The sequence below is a fragment of the Schistosoma mansoni genome, chromosome 4, assembly GCF_000237925.1.
Source record: "Schistosoma mansoni strain Puerto Rico chromosome 4, complete genome".
NCBI lineage: Eukaryota > Metazoa > Platyhelminthes > Trematoda > Strigeidida > Schistosomatidae > Schistosoma > Schistosoma mansoni.
The window spans coordinates 13,283,609-13,309,888 of record NC_031498.1 but is presented as its reverse complement, the minus strand read 5'-3'; the positions used below and the strand labels follow the sequence as shown (position 1 = coordinate 13,309,888).

At 36.9% G+C, this 26,280-nt stretch overlaps 2 protein-coding genes across 2 annotated transcripts; one reads left to right on the top strand and one right to left on the bottom strand.

Moving 5' to 3' along the window:
- Positions 1 to 2,723: 2,723 nt before the first annotated feature.
- Smp_145490 (rna-binding protein related) lies at positions 2,724 to 8,258 on the top strand (the record flags this gene model as incomplete). Its single annotated transcript, XM_018796882.1, has 3 exons — positions 2,724 to 2,957; positions 6,715 to 6,830; positions 7,688 to 8,258. The coding sequence occupies 3 exons, from the start codon at positions 2,724 to 2,726 to the stop codon at positions 8,256 to 8,258; spliced, it is 921 nt and encodes a 306-aa protein (XP_018651979.1).
- Positions 8,259 to 10,798: 2,540 nt separating this feature from the next.
- On the bottom strand, positions 10,799 to 25,980 carry Smp_043150 (putative smirv1 protein). The gene is made up of 11 exons (XM_018796881.1): positions 25,832 to 25,980; positions 25,722 to 25,801; positions 25,407 to 25,689; positions 25,304 to 25,372; positions 25,146 to 25,269; positions 25,031 to 25,109; positions 15,856 to 16,080; positions 14,323 to 14,557; positions 12,707 to 12,856; positions 11,395 to 11,745; positions 10,799 to 11,242 (listed from the first exon to the last, which is right to left on the bottom strand). The coding sequence occupies exons 1-11, from the start codon at positions 25,928 to 25,930 to the stop codon at positions 11,189 to 11,191; spliced, it is 1,749 nt and encodes a 582-aa protein (XP_018651978.1). The 5' UTR covers positions 25,931 to 25,980; the 3' UTR covers positions 10,799 to 11,188.
- Between the last annotated feature and the right edge of the window lie 300 nt (positions 25,981 to 26,280).

Sequence of the window (26,280 nt, the reverse complement as noted above, 5' to 3'; positions counted from 1 at the left end):
CATGGTTTATATAGTCTTTGATAATATTAGTTTCGTCCAGGTAACACTGGAGTAGTCTTGGGTTGGAATCCCGCGTTGGAAATCGAGGATTCGTACTGATGAGGAGTCCGATACTAGGACGAAACGGTCTTCCAGTGCTCTCAGGTTTCAACTGATGGTCTAAAATTAATCTCTTCATGATATCAATCCAAACTTTACAAATATAATCTCAAATTCTTTTATATGGCTACTACCATGAACATAAATTTCTGAAGTATTTGATATTTCGTATAAATATGATTCCACTGCTAGCTATTATTCATCTTTGTTATTAAGTAAACTTTTTTTCATGAACTTATAATCCAAACAAGCATATATGACAACTTAACAAGCTGAATCGATCAATGTTAAAAAAAATCCCCCTCAGGATAATCAACAAGGCAATTATATTTTAGAGGCCAATAGGTCATTTTTTTTAATACTTGTGAATACTATTCACTTGAAGTTTCTTTAAATTTGAAACTATGAGTAATTTAATTAGTTTTGGTCTTTCTCAGTTTCTAAAGCAGTTCGGAATAATTATAGATCTCATATTGTAAGTGAAGTAATTTAGAATTAAATGTTTAATTATTGATCATGTATATTCATATGATTGTTTTTAAATCGATTTAGTCTGATGTTTTTTTTTCTTCATTCATGGTTAGTTGGTTCATTTACTAGTTTGGAATTCCATGTCTACCTAAAAATAAATAAAAACAATTTCACTTGGATTTGATTGAATGAAAATAAAAATGTTCCGTTTCACTATAACATAATATTCAGGTTAAACTAGTGAAGTTGTTAAATTTTCTTAATTTGGACAATAATTTTGCAAATATATAATTCTATTGAATGATGTCTTGATGATTAAAGCATTTGACTTTAAACCATAGGGAGGTGGGTTCGAACCTACTCCATTTTGTATTAGTAGCTTTTATACAAGAAGTCCAACTGAAGGCGGGGTAGGTAAATTTTCTCATTGTTTTAAGATTTCGTGATCCGTTTAGAGGTGTACTAAACAAATCTCATGCCTTTTCCTTAATATGAGTGCATGTTCGAGTGATTAATGTTATGTAGAGTGATAAAATATTATGTCCTATTCTCTTCAGTCTTCAAACACCAGTTACTGTACTGAGTAATGTCAGTTAGCTAAGTGGTCACGCTAAAAACAAGATCAATGTGGTTCAGTCAACATCAAGAAATATCCAACGTATAATCACTTTATCGCAAGTGACCAAAAGTTGTAGCTAATTGCGTCAATGAATTGGCTGAACCTCTGATGGAGTTACATAGACCAAAAAACTTCAAACAAAAGGGACTTGATTGATTTTTTTATGATCACCCATACAATATGAAATATTTGACGGTTACATCACTGTCTGTGATAACGGATTTTGATTAAAAGAGAATGACTTTCTTGGGGATTCATATGTATTTAAATATATACCACTCACTTTTAACTTCTGAATACAAGAGCAGTACGGCATTCAGTAATTTAGTGAACATTTTGTATTCTCTTGCTTACATAACTTACTCAATTGCAATCAGTACCAGATAATATTGATTAACATCTGCATAATGTCCCGTATATGGGTGCTTTCCTAAGTAAAGATTTTTAATAAATATGCCATTATGCAGATATGATTGATCACCTTATAAGGAAAATAGTACGATGTAGTCAATGAATATTTCACTTATATGTAGACCGACATTAGTATTTTAACCAGTTTATTAGTGAGTAATTTCCGTTACAAAATAAAAATATCATAAAACATCAAGTGCGTAAGAGTTCTTTTTCCATCAGGAAAGAAATGAACATCTTGTTTTGTCATATCAATCGAGGAATTTTAGACAAAAAACAGGTCATGCTTGCTCTATAACTGTCACTGATGCTAATTCGGTTTCTGCTTATAGAATTATTGGGTTTCAAGCATACTAACTGCTTTGATTTTAAACTATTTGAGATAATCTATAGAAAGCTCTAAATTTAAGTATCTTGTCGTCTGATATTCCCCAACAAGGCTTGTCTCCAATAGTTCATCCAGTAAGGAGCAAGCTCGCTTCAGTCAGAAACATTACTACGATGGTGTTCAGGAAGTTAATTATTAAGTTGTAACTTTTAAACAAAACCACATCTTAGTCTTACAGGAGTTCAATCACTGACCGAACACAACAGTAATAACGTACCTGGAAATGATACTAAGGAACACAAAGTCACAAGTCGCTAAAAACTTCTATGGTAATGAATGCCAACTGTCATCAGATCAAAGGTTTCCGTTGGTTTTCTTTCAACCACAGAACATCAAACATAATCTACTACAATGACTGTCACAACACAACTTCATCCATAGAAACGAATCTTCACTGAGAAATGAGTGTCCAATAAGCTATCAATTGGTATTTACTGACTACTTACTTAACTTACTTGTGTTATCTCGAAGAGTTCTGTAACTACAACTCTTAGTATGTTTTTGGATATTATTCATTGTCTGTGTAATCTCCGGGTCGGTTGGTTTTGTAACTGACGCTTCAAATTTTGACTGGAAAGCGTTTATAGTGAATGATTAATTCAAAAAGACCGATTTGTAATAATGCAAATATTCTTATTCTCATATGATGGTAGTTTATTTACCGCTACTGGTTTACTTATCAATTTCTGGTTTGCTCATTCTTCGCTTTTTATATTTACAGTACCACAACCGATAATGTCTGCTGTTCAATCGCCATGCCAATTGCAACCTCCTTCTCTTACCCTTCAAAGTGGCATGAATACTCCATTATTCCACACACCTAAGTTACTACGAAACTCAGCGATTTTAAAGGCACCAATCGCCAACGCGCCTGGTGGAATGCAATATCGTTGTGAAATTTTAATTTCAAACGACCTTATAGGATGCGTGATTGGAAGGGGAGGTAATAAAATCAACGAGATTCGGCAGGTAAGTAGACCTTTTATTAAATAAACATAAATCTTAACGTTTTTTGGAACAAATCACTTTTTTAACTAGCTAGTAACTTCCTTTTATACCCTAATTAAGTGTACCCCAAAATTCAAGAATTTTCTTTTGATCTCTCTTCAAGTGACTGTACCAAATTTAAAAAGAATTACTGTAGGCATAGATCTCACAGAATACTATTCGAAAATCCATTTTACAGTGACTTTCTAACTATTACTTTGAATAATCGTCGTAAATAGAACAGAAAAGATTTATAAACGTATTACTTGTTGATAAGTCTAATTTTTTATCACTAGTAAGTAATACTGGTATCGTGTCATCATTCAGCAGATGAAATATTAGAAATCAGAAAATTTTAAAATCAATAGAATTAACTCATAGCCAGTAAATCAAGTTGAATGCAAAATAAAGAGAATGTCGCTGGTATATTCCTAACTTGAAAACCTAGTAGTTAAGTCTGGGAAATTCACGTAAAATGAATAAGTAAGAATACTAGCATGTTAATGATTAATAATTGAAATCAACGCCATCCATACATTGTATGATATGCCAAGTTAGGTTGCTAAGATAAACAAACATAAATTGGTACATAGGTATGCGAGATGAGTGCTTGAAACTTGGTTATTCTGTTTAAACCAAACAGAACTAAATAACAGAAATTGAAAATTAACTAAATAGTTTAAAGTATCTACGTTTCTCCTAGAGAAAATGCTTACGTGGTCGAAATAGAACAATGAGTTTGACTTCTGCACACCATGTTTGATAATTACTTTCGAAAAACTTAATACTCTAAGGCAACAAATTAGTTATTTCACGCATATTTTACAAAAGCCAAATAAAACCTTCAATTTTTTTTCTCGATCAACCAGTTACTTATTTTATCTTTTCGAGAAACGATAAGTAGATGTAAAATATCAAGTATGTTTTGTATATCGCACATCGTTGAGGTCAAACTAGTTTACATCTAAGCTAGGTGAGTTAAAAACAAATCCCCCTGCCATTTTGATTAACTAACGCTTATCTTAATGTCACTTAACTTGGTAGCGTGAAAGGCTAACAAAATTAATAAAATGTATTGGTGAATGTTGATTATTAATGATAAACAAAATCTATACTCTTATAATATGAGATATGATTCAATGGTTTGAGAAATTCAACTTCCGTTTTTCTCTTTAAACTAATTGTCTGAATATCTGAGGTAGTATAAAATATCCTAGGGTTTCACTTACTTATTATCAATAAGTCTTAGAAAGGAAAAAAAAAGTGTCTAGGGAAAGTTTTTATTTTCAAATACTTTTTTATGTCTTTATTTGATTCGAAAATATTCTATCATTAATTTACTTAGGACAGTGTAAAAACACTACCTTCATGAATAGTTTGGTTATACTTCTACGTTAAATTGATGGAGGTAACCACATGTGGGCTGTTTTGCTGAACTAATTTTTCCACAAAGTTCTGTGCCAAAATCACTATTCACAGACATTAATAAGATAACTTGAGTTTATTTAAGCCTAATTAATTATTATTTTGTAAGTATTTAGTCTGCTGTTTAATTATTATCTATTTTCGCTAAACTATTTGCTACAGCATTGAAATAACAAATAATACTGGTGAATAGCATAGAAGGAATTTTAAATTTGTGGTCAGTATACAATATTATATTTAGTTAGATAAAAAGAATATCACTATTCACTTTTGTATATAGTTATTCCTAACCAAGTTTAAAATTATCCAACACAAAACTTTCGGTAATGAATATATTTTTGTAAATGAACTAAGAGCATTCCTGAAGATTCTCTAAAGAGAACGCATGTTAGAGTAAAATAATGAAATTCAACAACTAAGCGTTTATCAGTATAGGGCTGTGGAGATTGTTGAGTTTAGATTGATATCATGAATGGACTAATGTTAGACCACCATTGGGAACTTGGAAGCGCTGGACGGCAACGCGCCAAACCGAAAGTCCCGCGTTAGAGTTCTGCGCAAGGCTTCGTGGATGCGTATCGCTTAGGAGTCGCATGCACAAGACGAAACGGCTGTCCAGTGCTTCCAGGTTTTCAATAGCGGTCTAACATTCATCCATTCATTACATCAATCTAAACTAAGCGTTTATTTAGTACTTTCTGAGTCATGGCTACAAATACTACACGGTTATTTAAACGGAATTTCATGAGAGCTCAAAACTCATGCTTAACATTTAAAAATCTGGTTTATAGCCCACATATCCACACAAACGACGTTTTTCGTGAACCACATCAACATTATTAGTATACCTCCATGAATAACATGAATGCCACAGTATCATCACGTGTAACTGTCAGTTTTAGGGATTCATAACCGATACAGTAGATTTCACGGAATTGCACTTTCTTATCAAGTTATCGTCTGAGACACCTGTTACATAAATAAGTTTTGTATGTCAACATCAGGTTGAATACATATCGACGAACAGAATTATTGAAAAGATTTAGTAATCATACAACAAGTACTATAAAATTATAAAAAATTTAAATGGAGAACGCATATTACAGAACAGACTCATCAAATTTAGGAAATAAGGTGTTCTATTGATTTTAGATGTAAAACTTTGAATCTTCCCGTTGTTGATTTTAAGGAGTGAAAGTGATCAGTCTCTTTTGGCATATGTGTATCCCGAGACAATTGTCTTGATATTAATGTTAAGACAAATATGATGAAGCACGCGTCCTGGAATACATTGCTCGCCACTACCCAAATGTGCTTTAAAATATTGTATTGGTCGTATTCAAAGTGAGTACGTACTCTAAAGTAGTTATACAATCTGTTTAACAATTATCAGTGAGATGCTGTGGATATTGTTAGGTTTTTGGTTGATATCATGAATGGAAGATTGTTAGACCACGATTGGGAGCCTAAAAGCACTGAACAGCCGTTTCGTCTTAGTACTCCCCGACACTGATAATTCGTATGTGCTCACTAGTGACTAGTTTCGTGAGGAAATTTTTGGAGTTCTAGTGAGAAGCCGTGACCAAGTGGAGCTAATCCGTGTCAGAGAGAGACAGGTATCTACCTCAGATGGTCGCGCAATTTCGTGGATTGGTTGAAGTTAGACATTAGCACTGTTGGATGCCAGCTCAGTGATTTAGGGGTTAAGCGTTTGCGCACCAGACCGAAGGTTCTGGGTTCGAGTCCCGCGTGAGGGATCGTGGTTGCGTACTGTTTTATTATAGGTGTTCTGATCTGTATTGAGAATGAATTGAACACAGTAATAAAAGTCAAAAATTATTTTATGGAGACAAACAGAAGAATCCATTTATTTATCATATGAGCTAACTATTATTTTATCCGAAAAGCTGAATTCATGATACCGTAACGGTGTTGATAAGACAGAGTCTGAATTTAATGATACCAAGCTCCTATAAACTGCATACTCAGATTATATGTATATAATCCATGGGAATTTGACAAGCAAGGTAATAGTAATTAACAGAAAACAATATACATTTGATAGCGTGCAATCGAATGATGATAAGCCATTCTGATCTGCATCAACTGGACATCATGTAAATGTGACGTAGAGAGCAACTTATAAAGCAGTAGCTTACACTCTGTTAAGTCAAACTAAAACAACCAGAACATATATTTTTAAAAACTAAAATAGATTGATGTAAAAACTAAACCATGCTGGTATCACAGTTTTCATGATCACACTACACATCTGAACTCAAAATCCATTCGTTTTGTTACTTATATTCTGTAGGCTTCGCAGGCCAGAATCAAAATTTCTAGTGGTGAAGAGGGTATTAATATCCGCCGAGTGATAATCACAGGAACTCTGAATGCAGTACAGTCTGCTCATTCGCAAATTAGTAACAGGTGAGGGATTTATGGTCCCATTCAGATTTCTTTATGTTTCTAAGGCAGTAAATTTTAAACTTTTTGTTTAACTTAATGTTACAAGCGAAATCCATCCGTTTCATTATACTGTGATAAGAACAAAACAATTCACAGCTGATAATAAAAGGGAAGAAAAATATTCTGGTGTGAAAACAATTGGGGACAATCTGGGAGCTGCAAGTAGCCGAGACGTGTGTACCAAAACGGCAACATGCCACACTAAAGTATAGTATTATGGAGGTGCTTGCCCACATAAGCAGAACTTATTTTGACTAAATTTAAATGAAAAGTGAAAGTTATTCAGTAAATATCATTTAGATTTTTAAGTGACCTTTATTTCTCTGGGATAAACAAGAATGTTGGTCAAGACTTTTAAGTTCTGGAAATCAATTATTCACCAACTTTGAAAATCTTGAAATTGAGTCACCACATTTTTATAATGTACGAATTTACAGATAAATGTGAAATCCATATTTTTTGTCACATTATTCACTTTATTAAATTTCTTACATATATTTAAATTTGGTTAGTAGAAGAAAATTACTATTGTTAATTTCTTAATCATGAAAAAGATTAAGCACAATATTACCTATTCTCAGTATATTTGGTTTCATTTAAAGTATCAGGGCACCGTACTGATACACTGAGTAAAATTCATCAAACGTTGTTACTCTGACATGAGAATTTTACGTAAGTCAATAGTTTGATCCCATAATTAGGTAATAGCGATAAGACAATCGAGTTAACTTTTAGGTTGGCCTTCATAAGACTCAGTTTATTTATAGTGATGAAAAATGAGTATTTTGATGTTTTTGCCTTATTCATTTGAATGACAGTATTGAGTTACACAAACATATATTGGCACTAAACATAGCAATGAAGAATGTGTTTTCATCGAGGAATGACTTCAAAGAAGAGTTAACAGACCAATCTAGTAAAACATCTAACCACTCCTCAGATGATCTAACTGAAAATTCTGGAATAAGCATTAATAGTGACTTTCAAAGTCACACTTCTAATCGAAAGAATCTACCAATAATAATAAACGACATGTCTGCTGGATTATCTGATGCTCAAAATATGAAATCTATGTATTCATGTAGAATACAGTCAGACTTACGAAAAAGTCAAAATACCGTTCTCCATTCAGCACCCGAAAGAAAAGAAACCGCATTCCGACACGAAAAAGAATGTTCGCCCTTCTGTTGGGATCGACAAGGCAGTGGTTTGCAAGTACCCAGAGAATCTAGAATTGGAAGTATCACCCAAACAACACGAATAAGTACACCAATCCTATCTGCTGACTTATTTAGACAGAAAGCCCATTTGGACGTAACAGACATGAAGCAACTAAGTCCACGTAATGTTCTTAATTTTATTCAAAAGCTGCAACACGCTTCTCAATAACTTGGGATTTATCAAACATCAAGGAAAACGACAACTACATAGGATTTTAGTTATACCTTCTTTCAAGATCATTATTAATATTTGAACCATCTTTTTATGATATCCGCAAGTCATTAAATTATTTTTGATAGGTTGTCGAAAACTGTCGCAATAACTTACATATTCTTAAATTTTAAAAAATAAGTGTTCGCAGTTCTATAAGAAAATTCAATTCTTAACCTAGTTACTCCATCCATCTAGATTAATATATTATAGTTTCGTTTATGTCCTGATAAGTTTCAAGTCACAGATAATCAAAATCTATTTAGAATGATTACCGATGTGTGTTCCGTGGATATTACTGGATAAAAACATACATATTCATTCAGTGTACCACTTTTCTTGACTTTCCTTTTGCATCAATATTGTAATCAACCTATAATATAGTATCAGATGATTTTTCAATCGAAATTCAATTACTTCTGATATAATCAAGCTTTATCACCAAGTTGATTGGATGCAAAAATACCAGCTATTCATGTTAAACATAAGTGAAAGATAACATATTCGCCGACAGTTAAAGTACTGGTGAGGCGTCGTTGGGTGAAGAAAAACGGCTAATCACTAGTTCCTGATTTTTAATTATTTCGCTGAAGACTAAAGTCAGATGAGATGCACTCGTGCACTCAACCATAAATGATAAAGGACATGAACTGCTTCTTCATAATTTACACTAAGAGCACAATGGATATTTCCCGAAAACTTGTCGGTGTTTCTTTGAATTTACCTGGTTGAAAAGCTGACTCCGACTCAACTTTCCATTCTATGGTGAACAACTTAGTGAGAGTATCAATCAGTTTTTTTCAGGAAGCATATTTTATCCAATGAATTACTTCCATGTTTTAGAGTAATGGGATAAAATAAGCTTTTTGTAAACTGGTTAACCTATTTGTTTTAAACCCTGTTCATTAAAATCAATGATCAACTCACTAGACAACCACTTAGTTTAATAACTGATCAAACATATCCAATTGAGATGAACTCGATCAAACTCAAAGTAAACTTTAATAATCTTTAAGGAAAATAATATCACACGTGTATTGATCATTTTACTTAGTGGAAATTAGGATTGCTTTTTGACAATCAAATTTTAAAGGGTAGTTTGAGTGCCCACAATAAATAGGCTAACTAGGTATTACATATGAATTGATTTCCTAAAACATAACGTGCTGTGTACACATCCCGTGGATGAGAATAATGATATTACAAATGGTGTAGTTATGAACACCTGAGTAAGACCGATTTATGACAATAGAGTTAATTTAGACCCGCGGAAGAGGTGGCTTTAGTACGTGCGATCACATACACTATTATAGAATACATGCTGACGACACTACTTCGCGTGACAAAATTGGTTCGTTCACTCAAACTCCCTGCAAGAATTTAACCCATCTGGACACTGAAACAGTTGTGATAATTCAGACTTAGTTTCGTGAGAAAGTTACTAACACTAACAAAACTAAAGGTTGAGATATCTGTTGTGAAATTATCGTGCTCAGAAGCAAATATAAGTCCTTTGTACAGGTAAGGTTAATAAATTTGAGGAACGACTGGTTAGTCGAAAGGTGAATCCCATGCTCGGGAAGGTAACATACGTGATTGGTAGGAAATGAGATAGTACAAAGATCATTTAAAGCAGGTAGTAACCGCATTTCCAAAGGTCAGGGTGACTCAATAAAGAGTATAACTCACCACTTAACGTCAAGGGAATCAGGTTTCGTAATCAACACAACGCCCTTTGACGTTGTTTTAGTTGAGCCCAAAGTAGCTGGTAAGATCATACTAGCTGGTCTTATTGCATTTCGATTTTATTCAAAAGATTTGTCTGTTGATATACACCCTTTTTAAATTACCTAACAAAGACGTCTCAACTGTCTAAATAAGACGAACTTCGATAAAAACCAATAAATGGGAATAAGAAGTATTTGACTCAGTATACTCTGAATCACAATACACATCGTTAAACCACAGAAAAAACCTTGTGACCACTGCTAAATGGGATTTTTAACAGCACGATCCAAGAAATCTGTTTAAAAGGATAAAATGTAAATCATACTAACGGAGAATTTGAGTTCTTACACGGTCTAGTTAGTGGATCATTAAAAGTGCTAGCGAAACTAGACGTTATTCCCGTTATTTGCCTTAGCAATGATGAGACGAAATAGAATATTCTCCACTAAAAACGCCAGTAAAAATTCATTTCATATTGTTCGCGATATACAACAACAAAGTTGTTTGTGTTCTGAACACTCAGGTTAAGATTGAGAATACAGAAATCCAATTAGATATCATAAAGCCAAGGTGCCTGTATGATTTTTGATCAAGTTGATTATCTTACTTAGCACATGTGAACTACATGATCTCAATCGCAAATAAGGTGAATTTGAATTTCAAAGAACCGAATGGTGTGCTTTTTATAAAAATTGGATACGAGTTTGTTAAATTACATAGACAGACTAATGATAGGCATTTTTTCTACTTGGGCATATCAAAATATAGAATATGTAGAGAATGATTTTATTCACAAAATGAAAATTTTTGATCGTAAAACACAAACGTCGACTTCAAATGAAAATGAAGTAAAATATACTCGTAAGCAAGAAACACTGGGTTGAAACGAGATGACAATAAGAAACAAAATTTTCAAAACTATAAAATGGAAACAAAATGTAGTGCCAATTCAACATCTACATATATCGAAGGTCACAGTAAGTAGATAGACAGACATGAACCGTCTCCACAAAAGAGACACAAAACTACAGTAACAAATAACATGACGGGAGAGATGATAATTACGATCTCACCAATCCAAAGAAAACACGCTTGTAAGGTTTAGGATTAAATAAGCTATACGAACAAATGTTTCAGGAATGAAATCCAAGGGAGTAAGTTTATTCTTTTCGTGAACGTCGTTTTCTAATAGACTGTTTTGCAGCCGAAGCTTTCTGAAATGGATAATATAAACTTAATAAAATAAACATGAAACTTAAAGTAACTTGAATAACTATTAACCAATCTACATAAACAGTTTACCAATTTTAAAGGAACCACTACACTGAGGTCATTTAATAATAACGATTAACTTAATATACTATACCTCGGTTTCTCCAGATTCATCAGGAGTTTCCTCTGCCGAGTTATCTCTGCTGCTCCCTGTTTTATTTGCGGTTGATTCATCGCCGGAGCCTTTAGAAACTTGAACGATATCTTCTTCGCCAGACTCTTCTAATTCTTCAGTTTCTGCATTTCTTTCACCAACATGTAGATGAGAGTCGTCTGGTGTGGATGTATCAGTCTTCTTGCGCATACCAATATCGTGTTGTTTGGATGGTGACCGGCACATGTAGATGCAGCATAAAATAATGGGTAATGTACAAACAAGGCCAACTACAAAGATAAGCCAAGGTTTCTCATTATAGGTTTCTCGTATAGCATCCACAACGCTTTGCTGTAAATGAAAAACAAATGGTCGATAAATGAAAACAAAAAGAATTCAATCAGTGGCATAGAATCTCTACAAACTGATAAAAGACGTTTGAATTATTACTAATGATGCAGTACAATCAGAAAACAAGATGGCTGATGAACAATATCATATATGGAATTGATTTACAAGCTGGGATAGTACAGCTGTGACGGTGGGGGAAGATCCAGAAAACGGAAAACATAAACGCAGCTTCACATTGTCAAACAGAATAAATAGACCTTTACATAATAAGTGTAGTTCAAAGATAAGAACAAAAGATTTAATAATTATTAACTGAGTTGTATTACCTTATCTTAATGATAATACTATAAAATATTCAGGCAGATTACCTAAAATCTAGCTACGTTTATGGTATGTCCCGATAACAATAGTGAATGGTAATTTTGGGATCCATTTATGGACCAATATTATGCATATATTTTTTATCGTATAATTGCTAAATAACTTAACTATTCATATTCATGTTCCCCTTGTCATGAGCTATATTTTGAACTATAAACTATTATTATACGATTTATCATTCTTGAGTTATCCCTAGTCTATTAATTACTGCCTCCCACATTCACAGCCACATTTGCCTAAATCTTGTACAAATGTTATTTTCTATTTTATTGGTACGATGTGATCAGACTGTTTGGTATATAAACTCAGTATGTTTGAAATACAATGATTCATACCGCAGAGGCTGTTATCGGTGTTCTGGGCTTAACTGGCTGGGCTAGGCAGAAAGCAAGACCGATACGTACTCTAGACTGCTCGTACGGTTTTCGTGTGTCACTGTTCCAATCGATAATTTGCTGCCCTCTGATTGACGGTCTTATCACGTCATACGTTAACAGGGCATCCACTCGATCACAAGTTATAACAGTTTATCTCTAAAGCAGAAAAGGAAACTCCAATATTCAAAACGAACAGGACTTACTGCTTTCGGATCAGCTAATCTTTCAGCTTCCTTTTTAATTGCCCATGTTTCTTGAGCAAATTCATCAGCCGCACGCTTTGAGTCAACAATCAAGAAGTTGTCAAAAGCAATGCCGTCAGTCATTGACCATAATTCTAGACCTATTGCGTTCTAGGAATAAAGTTAAGGTAATTGAATTATGAATATAAATAAATTTTTGGACCACAACAAACATATATTATTTGTTAATTTAACAGACATTTGAAATAGTTAAATGTGAACGTACATATAACAAACAACTTAGCAACAATAATTTACAAGCTATAGCATTGCTAAAAAACGAAAACAAGAAAGTGGTCACGAGAAAACTGAGAACCGAATTGCCAACAAGGTTTGGGAAAGTAGGATGCGAGGGATACAAGTTGTTGATTTCACATCACCGACTCCAGTAAAAGCTGTATGTTGCTAGATTATAATCTCAAAAAGACATCCAACAATATACTACTCCATACTATGGGACAATAAATATAGTCACCAGAAACACAAACAAGATCATAAAAAGTAACGATGAGAACAATGGCATCATTCATAGAGACATAAGAAACTGACTGTGCGACTAAACAACAAAAATATTTAATACACAAAAATCCGATAATAAAACATAAACGTTATGTATGTATCAAGTCTTCAACACTTTAACTTCAGGAAGGTGTAACACATCAAGAATGAAAAAAATCAATTCCACATCACCCAATAAGCAGGTTTTTTTACATGTTTATACAAAAGCAAAACCATCGTTACAGTTATCAAACCAATAATGTATTGATTAGTGTGATTATTGATAATCTAACTCTATGGACAGCTTACATCGAGAAGAAAAGAACTATGGAGTTGTAAGAGTGAATGTTATTCACTCGTGAGTATTTGATTTTATATTTGCTGTTATAAATCTCATAAAAGGAAAAAGGAAGCTAGGAACCAACAATGTATAACACTGTCAAGTTAGGTGAAATCGTTTTTACCGTAAGCAGATGAATTTGTAGAAAATGATTTTGGCGTTATATTTTGACGGTCAACTATTATCACATCAAACTAGAAAAATACTTAACGAGATGAGTTGCAGAGTTTGTAGGGAGTATAGAAACATCATATAAGACTTTGTTATGAAGTTTCCAGGATCTATCTAATCATTATCAAGGTAGAGGTTGGGACGAATGTTTACCGATCCAAGTGGTGACACTTTAAATTAGCACACTAAGAGAAAACTGACAAGACGAGAAACACAAAATCGGAAAAAGTGTGGAATGCTATAGAAATCTAAACCTGAGAAGTACAATTTAAAAGGAATAAACAAAATCAACCTATTAGTTCGCCTGTTTGTGTAGAAACAGTTCTAAACTCATACAGCCACCCATTACTTCAATAGCCATTGTTTTTATTGACACTAGATACAAAACGAGTTTACCTGGTGACAATGAGGTTGATATAAAAATAATACGACAAAAGACCCATAAGATTATTGCAAAATCAAATCATTAAAACAAAAACACATTATACGTCTTATACATTCGAATGACATAAAACGATACATGCAACAATCATCATATAATACAACTTAAACTAAGTGCATCACCTACCACTTCAGCTAAGCTCTTGAATGGATCCTTTTCTTCAAAATAATGAGGGTTCGGAATTTTCCTTGGTGTCCAAATACCCTTATAATTTGGATTAGGAATCATTGGAGCAGACCATTTGCCCTTGTATTTTGGATTTGGTATAATTGGTCGATGCCATTTACCGCACCCAGGTGCACTAGCACATTTAGGATTATTTATTTGTGGTGCAACCCACTCACCATCCATTTCACGATCCCTAAAAAATTAAATAAATAACTTAAAACAATTGAAACGGTTAATTTACTTGCATTCACGCTAATAGCTTTAATAAATTAAATACGCTGAGTATATATATATATATATATATATATATATATATATATCAGGAATAACTGACAGTGGGCGTTAGTTACAGCCTTAAGTAAGACAGTAACAACAGATTAGAAAAAGCATGACCTAGTACAGCACTGGAATCGTTCCAGTTACTAGACATCCTACTAAAACAAAAACAGATGCTATGTCGAAGGAACAAGAGTAGATAAGTTCAATGAAGATCTGTACTTTTCTGTTAAAATTATCTGAAAAAATGTTTGATGTCTCTAAATACCTGAATACCTGGAACGGAAACAAGTCTTAAATGTGTTTTACAGGTAATAAAAAGCCCTGAGGTTAGGGTTGTCAATGAAGTGGAGATTAATTGAGTGATTTTGAGTAACTAAACTAATACTATACTAATGGTTAGTCACTTTTGTGTCCACACTATGACACTATTTACTGGACTTCAAGAGAACAGTGTGACTCGGGTACAAAACTAATATTAACACAAAAATGGAGGGCTTTCAGAAGTTCGGAAACAAGAAATAACGAAGTTACTACTTAAAATCTTTCTAATTTCATAAGCGCTACTCATCCCAGTTTTCCAACCGTACTGTAATCGACAACGTAAAACTTAGCACCAATGTTTATCAGTTCAAGTTACAACAGCTTATACTGGTACAGAGTGAATCAACAGGATAAGAAATAGATGGAGGGAATATCAACTGAGTTGGGCAAGTGTAATGAGTTCAGCAGGTGTTTTCTTCAAGTTTCTCATTTACTCTATAAGGAGGAATATATAATTAATTAAACTCCTAAATTCCAAAGTTAGGAGCTTAGGATCTCGTACGTTATACATCAATATATACCCCTTCAGCTTGAGGATTAGTAATTCCAACTGGTTAAGTTGACTAAACAAAGTGCAAGGCTCTTTAAATTTGCTGACCATACTATAAACGTGAACATGGTTTCGTCATACATAAAACAACCTAACTACTTAGAATCAATTTTGTCATTGAATATTGGCTCACTACTAGTAACATTTATTACATTGAACAGATAGTTGTAATATATGGTATAAAACAATCGGTAACCGTCTACATAAATGATGTATAAAACCTTTATATCAAGAAACTGGAAACTACCAGTTCTGCTCCTTTTAGATGTCATTTTGTCTTAGCGTTAAGAAAAGAATTTGTCTATCTAGTCGTGGATTGGGATAAAAATGAAAAAACTCACCAGTCTTTTGGAGGTACTGCAGCAGGGTCTGGAATCATCTCTGGTTCATCATCAAGCCACCCAGATGGTTTTACGGCACTCTCATCTTCGATAGTTGCGGGAGCATTTTCATCCCAGTCATCCGGCTTCTTGGCATTTGTATCGACAATCTTTTCTCTTTCATCCCAATCACTTGGTTTTTTATCCTCAGGATCATCAATTTCTTTGGGAGGATTAACTGGAGGACTAAAATAAGATTATTTACGTTTAGTGGATTTGTGTGAGGAAAAATATTACACGAAACCGATGCTCTGGTTATCTTAAGATGTTAATCAAAATTCATCAGGAAATAAATTTGAAAAAAAACTGTCCAACCGATTCTAAAAACCAAATAAGTGAGACTATGCTAAGAACATGCTTTCTAAGGAGGGAAGATCAAGTTATAATGGTGACACATGTCCACTAATAAGATGGGATGTATATACATAGTATAATGTATATATTAACTGCTTGTGCCAATACCGATTTGCCATATAAATTTAGTGAATCCGAAACGAGATAATAACATCAATCAAGAAGTTTGTTTTGTAGAACTACTAAGACCAGCATTTACACTAATGATGTACTTCTAATGATAACGTTTTCATTTCTTTGGGCGTTGTAACATATTGATATTAGTGCACACAAGATTTCATCATACTGTCTAGGAAATAACACTTTATCTGTGTTTTCAGTAATTTATCTCCTGCCAATGCACTTACAGACTTGAAATATGCAGAAATAACAATCCTGTTCTGTAAAGCGATTACAAAATAGTTTTTCGAAAATCCTTAAATTAATCAAGGACTTTTGAGATTTGCTTTTCATTTTGTAAATGCAGTGTTAATTAAGTACTCCTTTCTGTTAAAGGCTGCTGGAAACTCATTTTCTTGAGATTTTAATCAGCGCTGCTGAACAGATCCCTGAGGAAATCTCAGCAAGGAAATAAAAGGGGCTCTCCGATCTGTTAATTCGAGCTTTGAATTGAAGTGTTTATACTACCAAAAGGTAAAGCCCTTCACTAACTACCTGAATAAGACTCTAGATCCATTGTCTAAATGCTACCAACAATAACCTACTCCGAAAGAGAATAAACCAACTGCTAGTTATGAAGTTAGGAAAAAACGTTAGGGGTGAATAAGACTTTTTCACAGAAACCACCAAACTGGATCGCAGGGCTGGATCTAACTGGCTATTCTTTAGGCAAAAAGAAAAGAGCCGGACTAATGAACGCACTGCTCCGAGAACTGGAGATAGACAACAAGATCATGAATACTATATGATACCAACTGGAAGGCCTAGGACAGAGTCGGCCGGCACTCTGTCTCAAGACGGGTAACAAACTCAAATATTAGTATGGCAGTAATAATAGTGGTATGAAGCTATTTATCTTCCGATTACATATTATGTAAGTATTTGAAGATGAAAGATAAGCATAATTCGCTTGCGTTTGATCATATGCATCAACGAAACATTGCTGGATATAATGGAATTACTGAATATCGATGAGTATAGATTTGGGGTGTTGGGAAAACTTCAACTGGGTAAAACTAAAGCGATATCGACTGAACTGGTTTATACATGTGTTAATGAGTTCCATTTGAATTTCTAGTTCGGGTCCATTAAATGGTTTTTGTTTACACTTGGAAACTCCAAGTGTTACATCTCAAAAACAAGTGAGGCAGCGTGAACGTACCCTTTATTTACATTTATTAGGATTTTAAGCTTTAATATTGCTAATTGCTTTGTATTTTCTTTCGAAACGTTCAGTTTTTAGGATCAAAGACACTAGTATCTTGGCATTTTCATTCATGTGTGGCAACCGGAATAAAAGCATTTATCGGGATTCAAGTTTTAAGACTAATTCGCCTGTGCATACTCTTTAGCCAGTCTTCAGAGTAATAACACCAAACACAATTTGATAATTCTTGTAAGTCTCTCTGAGTACAACGTTTTAATGTCGATTACATAGTTTATACAAGCATATATTTATTGAGTAATATAGCTAATAATCTAAGTTTTTTGAGTTGGAAATAGGTTAATATTTAAGTCACTCTGTTAATGGCCAACTAAATTTGATAACGTAATACACTGTATTGTGCAGAACTCGAAAAATACATCTACACAATCAAATGAGATGGAATGAATGTATTACAATCAGAAACCTAATTTCATTCATTTTAATATACTTTACATTTAACATTTAACCTTCCAACTTCGTAAAAGCTAGTCACTGTTTTAAGATTCAGAGGAAATGATAGGAGGAATGTAACTGTAACTAGTTTCGCTATCTCTGAAAACTGATCATGAGTAATACCATCTTATCTATTTATTTCATTTGAACACATAAATATTGTTATAAAGGAGAACCAAATACATATGCACCACAGAATAGCAATGGGAATGTGAAGAGATAGAGAATGTAAGGTGAGTATAAGAAAAAGGGGACCAATAACGAACAGAAATTAGTGTATGATAACGAGATGAAAATAATGGCAGAAGCAGTTCAGTTAGCAAAGGTACAACCATAAACAATTCTTCCAGTTAAAGAAGTTACTTCGAATTTTTATGCAGAAAGTAAAATAAAGGATCACCACTGGCTTCTATTCTGAGCCATATCTGATAGCCCCCAAATGCCCTGGTACGGCCGAGAGTGGGGAGAGTCCGCTCTCCCTCTCCAAATGCTCTCACATGGCCACATGACCAATACCAGGGAAGTCCTACTCATTGCCCTCTCGTGGCAGGGGTGTTGTTTACGAAATTGGAAGGAAGAAAAGCGAATGTCCGACGCTTTAACCGAGTTGGTAGATACGCAGGGTGTACCTAGGGAGTTGGAAAACCCTGGTTCCAAACCAATGGTGCACATGGGTTCCAGGATCCTGAAGGAACCAATCGCGTGTGAACTAATTGTTGATCACTGGCTACCATGGGACTTCATCTCCTCCCGTTGCTCCACTGCCTTGTGGACCAGACCTTTAGGTCGAAGGTTCTGGGTTTCCCCCCCCCTAAGAAAACCACCTGCTTCGGTCTGGGCACCCGGGTAGCATCATAGCATACACACGAATCGAGTGACTGGTGTGGCACATATGTATTTTGTGCCTCCACTGTACCAATATTTATGTGTTCAAGTAAATAATAAATATATCTGATAACGTCTGTAGTTACTGTGTCGCACCATCACTAGGGAGTCGTGAAGGACCAACGGAAACCAGTCCTGTACAACTTTCTTCCATACCACGATACCATGTCATACACTGACCACCTCCCTGCTTTTCCAATCAGTCCCAGCGTCGGCAAATAATGAACGACGAGGAATTCTCTGGGACGACATTCCTAGAACATGTCCAAGCCACCAAAGTCGATGTTTCAAGATAGTGACACCAACTGAATTGTCATTGCTATGCCCGAACACATGATGCCGAATCTCTGCATTAATAACATGGTGTTGCCACTAGATGTCAGCAACCCTTCAGAGACAACGACGATCAAACACAGAGTCGTCTAACATCCTCAACTCGGAGAGGCCAGGTTTCACAAGCATAGAGCATAGATCCGACCTTTTACAGACAGACAAACATCACGAATGCCTCAAAGATGGCCCAGATTATCATAAGCTGCACTGGCTTTCACTATAAGTGAATTGATTTCATCACTCACGCCACCACCAGCACCTATGCAGCTACCCAGATACACGTCCCCAAATGCCCTGGTACGGCCGAGAGCGGGGAGAGTCCACTCTCCCTCTCCAAATGCTCTCACATGGCCACGCGGATATATAGCCTCTGACAGGGAAGTCCTACTCACTGCCTTCTCGTGGCGGGGGTGTTGTTTACGAAAGTGAGAGGACGAAAAGCGAATGTCCGGCGCTTTAACCGGGTTGGTGGACACAAAAAGTTCACCTAGGGGAGTTGGAAAACCCTGATTCCAAACTAATGGTGCATATGGGCTCCAGTATCTTGTTGGAACGAATGGCGAATGAACCAACTGTTGGTCACCGGCTACCATGGGACTGCATCTCCTCACGATGCTCCACTGCCTTGTGGATCAGACCTTTAGGTCAAAGGCTCGGGGTGTGGCCCCCTAAGAAAACCACCTGCTTCGGTTTGGGCACCCGGGTAGTATCACAGCCCACACACAAATAAATGAAATGATGAATTCTATTGACGACACTATTCTCGCTCATATTAGAAGCAAGACAATTTACACTATTATTATTATTATTACCATTATTATTATTATTATTATTTACTACGTCGCTTTTTTACTCCCTTTATTCCCAAATTGTGTATCCTTCCTTTCCAACTTATGCAGTAGCTCGCCCATGGTGGAAACTCTGTCCTATCTAAACGATCTCCAGTCACTGTCTGGTTGAAAGTGAATGCTTCCACCGATTACGAATACTGAAGCAGTCTTTCTGAAACCACGTACGCCGTTCAAGCTGGCTTCCTTCAACGTTCGCACACTAATGCAGATCGGACAACAGATGGGGCTGGCTATGTCTTTAGAAAGTCTTAATGTTGATGTTTGCTGTCTATCCGAGGCCCGTATTCAAGACTCTAGTGAAGTACTACAAATTCGCTCTCCATCTGTCGCTTCGAAAAGCTTGTTTCACGTGCGCTTATCCGGGGACTCTGTGGCATCTTCGTCTGGTCTTGCAGGCGTTGGTGTTGCACTAAGCGCTAGGGCTGAGGCAGCACTAATCGATTGGATCCCCATTAATAGTCGGTTATGTGCTGTTAGATTAGAAAGTTCCATCAAAGTGAGAAGAAACCGGCGTGAGAAACGGTGTCTTTTCGTCATCTCCGCCTATGCCCCGACAGATTGCAGCCCGGATGCAATCAAGGATGAGTTTTACCACCAGTTAACAGTTTTTCTCCAGGAAGCGCGTTCGACAGATATTGTAGTATTAGCCGGAGACTTGAATGCTCAGGTCGGGCGTCTAGGCATAGAAGAGAGTCGTTTAGGTGGCCGATGGGGACTTGTTGGTCGCAGGACAGATAACGGGGACCGTTTGCTGCAACTGTGCACAGACCGCAACCTGTTTCTGGCTAGCACTAACTTCCGGCACAGTCATCGCCGGTGTGCCACCTGGCGTCCTCCCTCTGCATCTCAAGCCTGGACTCAGATTGATCACATCGCGATCAGCTACCGCTGGCGTGGTTGTGTACAAGACTGCCGCTCCTTTTGGAGTACCTATCTGGAGTCTGATCATGCCCTGGTCTGCGCCAATCTCACCTTACTTTTCAGTGGCCGAAGGATTGACCACCATCAACGGATCGATGTTAGTAAACTGGCTTCAAATTCTGTTGCAAGTAAGTATCGAGCGGAGCTAGCCTCTAGGCTAGCTACCATCCCATCGAAAAGTATAGATGAGCATTGGTTGCATCTTCACGACGCCATGAAAAGGCGAATAAAGCCGCTTGCGGCTTCGCGAAACGTCCCGCTTATAAGCACTGGGTTTCTTCTGGCTCCTTACAACTGATGGAAGCCCGTCGGTCTACTCCGGGTGACCGTGAGTTTGACCACAAACGAAGGCTGTTACGTAATGAAATCGGACAAAGCTTGCGTAAGGACCGAGAAGCCTGGTGGTCGGAGCGTGCTAATGAGATGGAGGCAGCAGCTGCATCTGGTAACTGCCGGAAGCTCTTCCAACTCATCCGAGCCACTGGCAAGAAGTCTGGTGTAAGTGAAACAATCTACGAGGATGACGGGATGCCAATCACTAACATCTCTCGACGTCTTGGACGATGGGCGGAGTTTTCCGAAGGGCAGCTCAACTGGCCTGCTGCTCCGGCAACATCAACCAGTTTGTCCTGCCCCCCATGGCCGGTGACGACTGATCCACCAAACGAGGCGGAAGTCCGCAAGAAACTCCAACTCTTGAAGCGCTACAAATCACCGGGCTCAGATGACTTACCTCTGGCTCTTTTTAAAGATGGTGGTGACTTTCTGGCTAAGGAACTGACGGTGTTGCTTGCAAAGGTTTGGGAGCAAGAAAGTGTTCTAACATCATGGAATGAGTCAATAGTCGTCCCTATCTTTAAAAGGGTTCACGTTGTTCTTGTAACAACTATCGGGGGATAAGTCTACTTCCGATTGCGTCCAAACTATTGGCTTCTGTCATTCTTCATAGGTTGTTTGAAACCCGAGAAAGACTGACTAGCGAGGAGCAGGCTGGTTTTCGTTCTGGTCGAGGATGCATTGATCACATCTCCACCCTCCGCCAAATGTTAGAACACCGTCATACTTATCGCAGGCCAACAATCGTAGTGTTTCTTGATATCAGGGCTGCCTTCGATTCGTTGGACAGGACTGTTCTCTGGGATTGTCTATTGAAGAAGGGTGTGCCTGAGAAGTTCATTAACATCTTAAAGGCCCTGTATACGAACACTTCAGGCAGAGTGAGGGCATACAACCACCTTTCTCCCTTGTTTCATTCGAGCAGTGGGGTTAGGCAGGGTTGCCCGATCTCACCATTCCTCTTCAACTCTGCCATTGATGACATCCTGGAAACAGCTCTGACGGATGTAAGTAATGGCGGTGTAGATATGTTGCCTGGAGAACGACTTCTCGACCTTGAGTATGCGGATGATATTGTCTTACTGTGCGATAATGCCCAAGGCATGCAATCCGCACTTAATCAGTTGGCAATCAGTGTCCGCAGGTACGGCATGTGCTTTGCATCCTCCAAGTGCAAAGTACTCCTACAAGACTGGCAGGATTCTCATCCTGTACTCACCCTAGATGGTGAGCAGATTGAAGTAGTTGAGAAGTTCGTGTATCTAGGTAGCTATATAAGTGCTGGTGGTGGCGTGAGTGATCAGATTGATGCACGTATAATGAAAGCCAGAGCGGCTTATGCCAATCTGGGCCATCTTTGGCGCCTTCGTGATGTTAGTCTGGCTGTAAAAGGTCGGATCTACAACGCGTCGGTGAGAGCAGTTTTGCTCTATGCTTGTGAAACCTGGCCTCTCCGAGTTGAGGATGTTAGACGTCTCTCTGTGTTCGATCATCGTTGTTTCCGAAGGATTGCTGACATACAGTGGCAACGCCATGTTAGTAATGCAGAGGTTCGGCATCGTGTGTTCGGGCGCAGAGACGATAATTCAATTGGTGTCACCATCTTGAAACACCGACTTCGGTGGCTTGGACATGTTTTACGAATGTTGTCCCAGAGACTTCCACGTCGTGCATTATTTGCCGACTCTGGGACTGGTTGGAAAAAGCGGAGAGGAGGTCAGTGTATGACATGGTATCGTGGCATGAAAGAAAGCTGCAAAGGGCTAGCTTCTGTTGGTCCTTCACGACTCCCTGGCTGGGGTCCGAGAGATGGTGCAACACAGTGGCTAGAGACGTTATCAGATATGGCTCAGAATAGAAGCCAGTGGCGATCCTGCTGCAACCTTTTTTTACTTTCTACATAAAGAGTGGTTCTAACTTTCTTAACTGAAAGAGTCTTCTGGTTGTACATTTCAGTCCGCCTTATCTTTTCATCCCTTCTCTCCCTACTTTCATTATTTTGTGTGGCGCATATGTATCTGGTGCCCTTTTGTACCAATATATGTGTTTAAATAAATAAATAAATAACCCAGATACACGAACTTCTCGACTACTTTTATCTGCTTACCACCCATGGTGAGTGCAGGATTAGGGTCCTGATAGTCTTGTAAAAGTACTTTGCACTTCGAAGGTGCAAAGCACATACCATACAATTGTTCTCATCTGGTAGTATTCCCATACTGATATGGCTTACAACAGCCAATGACCGCATAGACTGATGTCAAATTTTCGCCAACCATCTTTAGACTTCTTCGGACCTACTATCATGACAACCAGTAATATAAGATCAAATAGGCAGTACAGAAGAGTATGAAAGTTATATTCCAGTCACTTCAATTGGTGAAGATTTATAATCTTGCCATTTCTGCCCGATAATCTGCAGCTAATTTTACATTAGTGATTACAGCATTTACGAGTGGTACTCTCAACATATCTGTAATCGGGCATTAGAAACTCGTGTTTCAAGATGTTTTAGATAGCTATTTTGTTTGAAGAACTACATTGATACTTGTCCTTCAGTCATCACCTTTCTCATTATGAGACACAGACCGTTGATTGTGCAGGAAAGTGATCGACCATCCAACAACTTGCAAATATATTGGTGTCTTAGATATTTCAAGGATAAGCAAAATGAACTTTACACATAGAAGTCCATGGGTCCTATTCATTTAGTTTCAAACTAAGTTGAAGCAATAACGCTCTCGTTTGATTTTCAGAACCGACCTATCATGAAATCGAAATAGTTGCTTGAAATGAGCACAGGATATAATGGTTTGATGTTAGCAAAATACAACTTTCCGACTGCTTCAAGAAATATCACAGGGACGACTGAGATGCATTTCTTTTCCCAGGACAAATATATGTCAGTGGTTAGAGACTGGATGACATGGCCCAGAATTGCAATGAGTTAGATGCATTCGCTTTGTCCTGCTTTAGGTCCTAAGTAGCCTTGTACAAAATGTCTTTGTTCCCACTTATTTCATTAATTCATATTTTCGTCTCGAAGCGTATTACTTATGCCTAATCTTCCCCATTACTACTGACACATACTACCTCTATTACCTTGGGATTCGCCTTGACAATTTTACTTTGCTGTGATTTTGTGATGTGACAAATTAAACCAGTGTATACGTAAACCAGGTTCTGAGTTGCGTACAACTAAATACCCAGTCTTATGAGACCATACTATTTCGCCTACTTTTTCAATAACTACTGATGGTCAGACATAGCATAATAAAACATGGGACGACTATACACGAGACTTGGTTGCAACACATTTCCAGTTGACATAGAAAGAGGGAAGACGAGATGATATTAAACGTGGTGAAATCCAAACAGAAAATAGTTCCTAGTGAGACAAAAATCAAAGTATAGAAAGCAACAGCAACAGCAAAGTGATACTCAACTGAAATAACTGTACTAAAAATATGCTAAATGCATGTTATCCGTTCCCATTCCTGACTTATTATACGTATTTTTGGATCTATGATAAGTGGATGTTTTGTATTCACGGCCAACGTAGGGTTTAGATAGACAAAATTAGGACACCTTAGACTAAGATATGAAAATGCCAAAGAATTATACATCATAGACTTACTCAAAATCATCAAGTAGGCTGCCACTTTGCACCTTAATCTGGTCGATGTACCGCTCAAATGAGTTATCCGAACGTAAAACTACATCAAATATATATGATGGGGTATTCAACTAACCTAATGTGTAAAGGTGAGTTTTCTTGTCTGAAAAGTATGACTCCAGTTCTGGAACAACCTTTTTAGCGTGTTTTTCCTCATACACACCAGTATTAGGATTCTTGTGCCGGAAAATAAAGTGGAACTGAAAATAAGAAGATTGGTTATTTTTCGAGTACTTTGTTTTCTAGTCCACATTTGTCAGGGCCGAACATAATTGTATAGGGGGTTTTGTCATTAAATTGTTTCTTAACGAAGTTAACAAGACTTTAAAGGATTTACCAGATCCAAATTTGGTGAAGCACTCAACAACTTTATGTAGGCACCACCACAATCGATTCCATCTTGAAACTTGACATCATACTGGATAACAAGCTCATTGGTGTCAAACTTTATTGGCCTGAACAATTTCGTTGAAACGGCGTGATGTTTGGCCTTGGATTTAAGAACCAGTGCATAATCATTTTCCATTGCACTGGCATATGGCACTTCAACAGACCAAACACCATCATACTTCGCAATAGAGTCATCCATACCATCTTTGCGTGCCTGGGAGACTACAAGCCTGGAGAGAGGGTTAAAAAACAAGTCAGTTACCTCTCAGTAATATCCGATGGTGAGTTAAAGAACAGTACAAGGTAAGCATTTTTGGGGATATTCGGATTATTGAATGACGGCTAAGGAGTTTAGGATTAAGACGTACATACTTTCTTGTTTTCAACTTCAGGTGCTGAAGAAGCATCCTCAGCCTTACATATCCATAAACAGAAAGCCAAATACAACGCAATACATCTTAAAGCCAACATGGTTTTACGTCCGTTCGTGAACCGGCGCCAGACTGGTTTTTGATCGTGCTTGTTCCTTATTGGTTAATTAGGATAATCGAAGCGATTAAAACAAGCAAAGTTAGGTTCATCGGAAAGTCCACAAATTTAGAGTCACAAGTAGATTCTTCACACATGTGCGGTGTCAGTAATATCAGAAGACCGGAAATATGGAAGCTGGCCCACATCACACCAATTTTCAAAGGAGGTCAACGCAGTGAACCCTCAAGCTACCGACCAGTGGCCCTTCTCTCCATACCTTCAAAAATTATGGAATCCCTAGTATTCGACGGCATACTAGAACACTTATCATCCTCAAAGTTCTTCTCGCC

Bases quoted from the DNA above. Each gene is read 5' to 3' on its own strand.
- Smp_043150 (XM_018796881.1), bottom strand. From the start codon at position 25,930: ATGTTGGCTTTAAGATGTATTGCGTTGTATTTGGCTTTCTGTTTATGG. The intron at 25,802-25,831 runs GTATGTACGTCT...TAAACTCCTTAG, and splicing joins CTGAAGTTGAAAACAAGAAA to CCGTCATTCAATAATCCGAA. The intron at 16,081-25,030 runs GTAAGTCTATGA...ATCTTATTTTAG, and splicing joins AGCCTACTTGATGATTTTGA to TCCTCCAGTTAATCCTCCCA.